The sequence below is a fragment of the Indicator indicator genome, chromosome 4, assembly GCF_027791375.1.
Source record: "Indicator indicator isolate 239-I01 chromosome 4, UM_Iind_1.1, whole genome shotgun sequence".
Taxonomy (NCBI): domain Eukaryota; kingdom Metazoa; phylum Chordata; class Aves; order Piciformes; family Indicatoridae; genus Indicator; species Indicator indicator.
In genome coordinates this window covers 8,447,344-8,455,003 of record NC_072013.1, presented here as the reverse complement: position 1 = coordinate 8,455,003, position 7,660 = coordinate 8,447,344, and the positions used below count along the sequence as shown (strand labels likewise).

At 38.5% G+C, this 7,660-nt stretch overlaps 1 protein-coding gene across 6 annotated transcripts in view; it reads right to left on the bottom strand.

Moving 5' to 3' along the window:
• Positions 1-659: 659 nt before the first annotated feature.
• The window catches only part of ZNF106 (zinc finger protein 106), a 28,982-nt gene continuing 21,981 nt past the window's right edge, over positions 660-7,660 (bottom strand). For all 6 annotated transcript variants that reach the window (XM_054400741.1, XM_054400744.1, XM_054400743.1 and 3 more), the window contains 6 exons: positions 6,817-6,879; positions 5,881-6,000; positions 5,362-5,433; positions 3,752-3,823; positions 3,007-3,153; positions 660-1,352 (listed from right to left, as the gene is read on the bottom strand). In XM_054400741.1, the coding sequence (XP_054256716.1) occupies positions 1,296-1,352; positions 3,007-3,153; positions 3,752-3,823; positions 5,362-5,433; positions 5,881-6,000; positions 6,817-6,879 (531 nt within the window). In that variant the 3' untranslated portion in view covers positions 660-1,295. The remainder of the gene's footprint in view (positions 1,353-3,006; positions 3,154-3,751; positions 3,824-5,361; positions 5,434-5,880; positions 6,001-6,816; positions 6,880-7,660) is intronic.

Genomic DNA, 7,660 nt, shown 5'->3' with positions numbered 1-7,660 from the left:
AAGCTCCTTGCTAGATTAGTCTCATCATCTAACAGTGCTCTTTGCTAAATTAGCATCATCGTGGAAGAGAGGATCACAAAGGTAAGTTTTTCACTTCAAGGTGACATCTGCAGAGGAAGGCATTGAAACAACACTTTCTACTGTGCCTTCCCCCCTGCACTGGCTATTCTGTGGTATCTTCTGTGCATTAGTAGAAACAAGACTTCTACGTGTGATAATGCATTTTGTATCTTCAGCTTCTGCTTGAGAACTTAAGACATTAAAATCTTGCTCCATTCTTTTCAGCTGAGTTTTTGTGAACTTGAAATAGCCTAAGCCAATTAGGCCAGTTCACAACAGAAAACACCACCTAAGGGGATGCAGCTAGGCAAGCACTGCTTTTGCATTTCTCTTGGTTTGCTATGTCACAAAGATATGGGATTGCAAAGCTCAATCACATAGACTCCAAGTAAAATCAGGAATCCAGTCATGGTGGTGTATCAAGACCACAATGGCTATGCTGGTAATTAACCAAGACAGAAGATAAAACTTCAGTCCTTGCTGTACACAAGGACCTCTATTTAAAACCACTAAGATGGCAAAGCATGAGTGCTTTCCTCCAAATAAACCAAATACTTCAGGACGTACAATATTTAGGGCAGTCACTGGACATATTGTCTCAGTTACACCAATTTTTACACAAGGAATCAAGGTAAAAAATAAGTTACAATTAACAAAAACTTTCATTTATTCCAGTTCTCCATAAAATACCTTTTCTTTTTATGAAGGAAGTCAAAATGTACACTGGATATTCAGGTTACACTATCAGAATTTTTGATATTCTGGTTTGCAGAATTTTATTAACATTGGCCAAAAAAAAATTAGACCAGCATAAGAAACAGAGCTGTCTTAGACACTTCACAGGCTTCAAGCTGAGTTGGCAAAAGCCAGCACCTATTGAGACTTAAGTTCTCTGCACTGCTCTGGACTTGCCAAAGACTCCCAGGCTATGCTTCTTAAAGACAAAGAAACAAACAAACAACAGGAATCTAAGGCAGACAAGTGGAGGGAATATTCTTATCTGTCACTGAACTAAAAACTTGCAAGAATCTTCCATTTAGGTCAAGTCTTAACTGACCAGCCATATTTCTACAGAGTGCAGCACAACCTGCAGTCTCTGTAGCAAGGCATTCTAGCCCCACTCCAATTTTGCATTCTAAGTGGGGAAAGAAAGAGGAAAGACTGGAGTAAGAAACTGATGTTGTCTGGAATAATTCTGACATAAAATTTCTTCCCAATGTGGGAGGTGAAAAGCTTCATGAGTCAATCCTGCTGTCATCCTCAGCATGTCTTTCAATGTGTCCTACAGCATCCTGGAAAAGAACCGGAGAAGACAGTAAAAAAACCAACCAACCAAACAAAATATTAAAAAAAAAACCCAACAACAAAACAAAAACCAACCAAATGAAAACAATTTAAAAAAACACCCAAATTAAAGATTTTGTGAAAGAATCTTGAAGCGTCACTGACAGTGCCATTTCTGGATAATATGCATTTTTTTGGCTTAGAGCTTCTCAAAAATATTTAAAAACAACATATAAAAGAAGTCAATGCCAAGCTATTTGGTGTTGCTAAGAGTGACTGGCCATTGGAATGGACTGCCCAGGGAGGTGGTGGAGTCACCGTGCCTAGAAGTGTTTAAAATAAGACTGGATGAGGCACTTAGTGCCATGGTTTAGTTATTAGATGGTGTTGGGTGATAGGTTGGACTTGATGATCTTGAAGGTCTTTTCCAACCTGGTTGATTCTGTGTGAAAAGAAGGCTCCAGGGAGAACTTACTGCAGCCTGCCACTGCTCAAATGGGGCCTATAAGAAAGATGAGGCCAGACTTACAATAGGACAAGGGGTGATGGTTTTAAACTAAAAGAGGGGAAGATTTGGACTACACAGAAGGAAGATTTATTTTTTTCTTTACATTAAGAGTGGTGTAACACTGGCATAGGTGCCTAGAGAGTTGGTGGATGCCCCATCCCTGAAATATTAAGTCAGGCTAGACAGGGCTGTGAGCAATCTGATCTAGTTGAAGATATCTCTGCTCACTGCAGGAAGGTTGAACTAGATGACCTTCAATGGTCCCTTCCAACCCAAACCATTCTATGACCCTATTAAATCCCCTCTATCTCTCATACCACATGATTCAAGGCACACAAAACTCATCACATTCCAAGCCAGTGCTGTGTATTTTGAAAAGCTTTCAACAGGAAGTTAGTTTATATTGCCAGGGATAAAAATGTAGATTTTACCAATCAATCTTCAGGTAACAATCCTCCTTCCTCCCACCCTGCAATCCTTTCCATGTTGCTAATCCAATTCTTACACCTCCTCTCATTTTTCCCCATCTGTGCTTACTCTTACTCAGAAATTTATGTACTCCTTACTTAAATGATTGTTCACAAAACCAATCCCAAGAGAAAATTAAACGGCATCAGCATCCATCACAATGAAGAAAGGCAACAATGGATAAAAATTAAGAGGATAAAAACATGTTTGAAGTTTGTTCATCTTAAAAAATAGGATTTTTCTATAAAAATGTAATGTCTTAAGCACAGTTATCAAAATTTCTTCTAGTATTTACTGAATTTTAGAATTTCCATGTAATATTTTGGGATCAAACTATTTTAAATTGCTCATATCTCACAGAATCACAGAACGCATTGGGTTGGAAGGGACCCTTGAAGTCATCTTGTCCAATCCCCCTGCAGTCAGCAGGGACAGCTCAGGTTGGTCAGAGCCCCATCAAGTCTAATCTTGAATAACTCCAGTTACCACACTTAGCTGCAGTCTTTATCTGTCACAAGTCAAACTGAACCCCAGTAGACTTGTATGACTGTAAGAGAATGTAGTTAATTCTCTCGAGACTGGAAGAATTTAGCCCTTTTTAAGAGAAACAGGATTAAGTTCCACAATTGTGGTGATATAAAGTACTTTGTCATACCAAACATGGCCACATTAGTTCAACCACATACCTGTTTGGACCCTTTTCTGGAAGTAAAGAAAGCATCACAATTCTTCCAACGACATTTCAGGGTCTGAAAATTTGGGTTGGTGTGATCAGTTAGCAAATGCTGTTTCAGATGGTCCACAACTCCAAAGATCAGTGAACATCCATGCCACTGGGAGAAAAAAAAACCCAAACAATCCACATCAGAATAAGCCAGAGAAAAAGAATTTTAGCTAATGCTTTTCCTCTTGCAACTTCACAATGTTCTACCAAGTCTTCACACACATGCCATCTCCTGAAACATTTTTATCTTCCTGTTCCACTTCCAGTCTCGATGGTCCCTATTCCTTTTAATCACAGCTTTACAGAGATGCTTCCTGCCTCTAGCCAAGCAAGAATGGCAGGAGGAAGAGAGGAAATAAACTTTTACAAGATGCACACCTGAGACATCAGGAGTTCAATTAAAATCAGTTAGCCATCAGGAATTCAATTAAAATTAGTTAGCAAAGTAAATCAGCTTTTCTGTGTCACTCAGAAGCAGTTTTTGGTTTTAAGCAGTTACATGTCACTACCTAAAAATTACCATAAGCAAGAATATTTTAAGATGCAACTTGCCCCAAAGCATACACATACACTGAAGATCAAGGAAAATGAAACTAGTGATAAATACCTACACTTAAAATGTGCATATGCATTTAAAAATATTATTGAATGAATGTGAAATTAGTCTAAAAATTAAACAAATAAAGGCTAAAAACATTTCTCATTACCCAGCAACGATAATTCTGCATTAGATTAAGCCTCACAGCTCTGACACTGCCATCATAGCACCCAGTGTAGATCTGCAAAAGAAACATTTACAGATAAGCAAGCTGGCAATAGTAGGAAGAAGAAAAAAAAGAAAAAAAAAGAAAAAGGAGACTTCACTGTGGAGTATACTAGGTAAAAAACCAAAATGTCAACATGAAAGGCTTCTTAGTGTGGGGGGAAAAAAACAAAAAAAATCAGTCCCACCTAATTATTTTAAAACTGGTATTCATAGTTCACAAAACCCCACTAATGAATAAGAAATGTCTCCATAACTTCTATCACTGATACTGTTGTGTGTAAAAATTCAAGGAACTTCAAAATATAAGGTTACTATCCACTGAAGTGGAAAAAAAGAAAATATGTATACATGTATGTTCCAGGACTTAGCCAAGTATATATGTATATATATATACATATATATGTATCAAAAAGGGATGGGGAGGAGGGCAAGGAATAATGTTGGAATTTCAGAAGGAAAAGCCTGTTGCACATGCTTCAAAGGCAGGCAAATGATATCTTAAAAAACTCCTTTGTCAAGCAAATGCTCCCAACAAAGTTGTCCTTTGAAAAGAAAGGATGCTCATAATCCCATGAAGAGCACTCATCATTAAACAAATAAAAAGACCCTCACATAATACAGAAAGGCCTGCACGATGAAGGCTTCATTTGTTATTTTTGTTCAAGTCTTTTTGTCTTTTGGAAACACATCACTAGGCGGTAACAGACAGTCTGCTGTGTATAAGAGACTACACACACCTTATTACTAAGGGTACTACAGAAAACAATCTTTCGCTTCATCACTAAGCTTCTCCTGTGCACAATTCTTTAATTTGAGAATGCCCCAGGCTGCTGGGGAACAGCTGAAGCCTCTGACAGCAAGCACAAAGCCTGAGTGCACTTCGCTCTCCATCTCACTCACACAAGAAATGAAGCTTGGGCAATTCGTATTCCAGTTAGTAGATCAGTTCTGTTAGACTCAGCTCTCTGTTACTACAGATCACTACTACACTTCTTATTTCACAATCTACAAGAAAGTCTGCAAATTCCTGTGTATGCAGGCAAGTTAAGTGCTTTTAATGATTATTTTAAGCAACTTCTTTATTCAGAAGTGCTTCTGAAACCTATGTCACAGGGTAGATAAATTCAGTAATTGGTGCACCTAGATCAACTGCACACCCGTTTAGACTCTATCAAAGACTGCTAGAAGTTGGACTGTGGGTGAGGTTTTTCTCTAGCATGTGTGATTCTCCTGACTAAAGTCAACAGGAATGATGCTTGAAAAGAGGGAATATTTCACTATTTCTAGATTCTTCACCACAATCATCCCTGTAAACAGAACTATTGTTTTAGACTACAGTATGCTAGAAGGTAATTTTCTCCCAGACAGTAATATTACGTCAAGACAAAACTGTTAGAACAACTTGGTTTTTTGGCTGACATTCCCAAGTTCTTTTTAGCCAGAGAGCAGGTTAATTTCATTATGTGAAAAAAAAAAAAAAACAACAACTGCCTTGTATGTTTATGGAAATGACAACCTTCTCTTTGAGACCAGTGAAAAGAAGGACGTTACCATGCTCTTATGGATGGTCATACACATGATCATATCTGTGTGGCCTCCGTAGACTTGCAAGCGGTCATGGGACTTGAAAGAAACAGAAAGAGACGTTTAATAGCATGACAGTTAATAGCCATTTTACAGACATGCAAAGGACAGTGCTTCCAAGCAGGTCCTGGGTAGCAACTAAATTCTCTGGTAGATTCCAAACTTCACAGCCACCACGAAAGCTTCTGCTTCTGTGAGTCTTTTTGTTCAGCTAAGCACTTGATCTTTCAGCAGGCAAAACTAACATTTCCTCACTTTCCTGAGATGCTGTTGTCATAAAATAATCCAGGTTCTAAAAAAAGGGTTAGGTTTTATTCTTAAAAACCCTTGTATTTTGAATGGTGAGACCACTATACATTCTGAATGACAGGAAATAGAGGGATGGGCCAGAGACCAGTAAGCACAAAGATGACTTCTACCTGACTTCAAAACAGTTAATTAACACATTATCAGCTGTATGTCATTAGCAACCATCTATTTTCTTACCTGTAGTTCATAAACACGAACAAATTTATCCAGACATGCTGTCACCATCACTTTCCCAAGAATGTTCACAACTGTTACTGCATGGTTATGGCCCTTATAGATCCGTACCAGCTCTCCAGTCTGCATCAGGGAAAAGCAACAGCAAACAGCTGTTTGGTTATTTGTTGGATATTTGTCCAAAACAAACCCAAACCATATAGTTTTACCTCACCTAGATAGGGCAGTTAGCTTCAGTGCTGACTACTCAAAAAATGGAAACTCCCTTTATATTAGACTTCCATTTCCTGTGAAGGCACTTCTAGATTACGATCAAATATTACTAACCCTTTTCTTGACCCATGTTAACACAGAGCCACTCCAGTACAAGAGAAATGCATGCCATTATAAAAAACACTAACTTCTCTTTCCATCCTCACTGACAGGCTCCTGCAACAAGTACTGTGCTATTAGTACTAGCAGTATTTATGTAGCCTCAAGGATCAGTGAGCAAATTTAGCTGAATACACCGAAATGAACATTTTTTGCCAATTAAATTTTACCTCTGGTAAGTTTTTAAATCTAACTTACTGCATACCCTGCTAGCACAGGGGAAAAAATGGTGACAAAAGGAAGACAGTGTCAGGCTAGAGATGAAGCATTCATGACAATGTAACAGCTTTTGAACCAGATAGTTTGGAACAGTGTGTTCAAGATTTCCCTGTGATAATAAACTCCTCTATCATCGGTGCATCTTATTTAAACCTTTCCACAGCATGTTTATGTAGTCCATTCATGCCACATCTGTTAGCTACAGTGCATAGTCACATTAACAAACTCATACAACTTCTGGAAGTAATCTGCCCCACCAGTCAAAAATTCTGGAAATACTGACTTGATAGCACAGTAATTCATTGCCTTCATAGTAAAAGTAATTCCAACTTTACACATGAAACTTACATGAATGTTGTGAGCATGGACAGACTGATCACTGGAGCCACTGAATACCAGATCATTCACAACCTTGGGGGAAAAATAAAATATTTCTGTTACAGATACAGAGATAAGTAAGCAAGACATTACAACATTAAGTTTAAAGTTGTATTGTAATATTTCCCAAATCTGACAGTCTTAACAGAGTATGAAAAATAAGCACATACTTTCTTTACCTAAGAACTAGAAAATGTACTGTGCCATCCTAAAGATGACTTTTGACACTTGACAGTTGACACTAGAGGCCATTATCTTGCACTCTGCCAGGCTAACTCGTCCTGCCTATGGACTATTTTCAGGGATAGCTCAGCAGCATATCAGGGACCAAGCACACTGAACACAGAATGCTGCTCTGCACAGGCACAGTAAAGCATATTGCTTCCTGGAAACATTGGATAGGCTTGTACCTATAATCTGGTCATGCAAGAAAGAAAGTGTTCCTGACAAGTAGTATTCCAGAAAGGAAGCTTAACAGATCATGGATCAAGAAGGGATCAGGGTATGCTGCCACACAAACAAAACTAGGATAGTCCACAAAAAGGATGTTCCACTGCACCACAGTATTCAGTCGTAAATACAATTGAGGGACCTTTACACAAGAGCGGTCACAGCCAAGCAGCCAGACAAGCCCATGTTCCAGCTGGTTATCTCAGGAGCCAGAAACTTGTAAATAAGGTGGTGATCCTTCTATTAAAGAACTTTAGTGAAGTTACACTTTATGCAGTTTCCTCAGAGGTTTGTACCACCAGAGTACATGAAAACTAGCTTCATCTTTTCCCCCAACTATCCCTTTGCTGGCAAACTCACATCT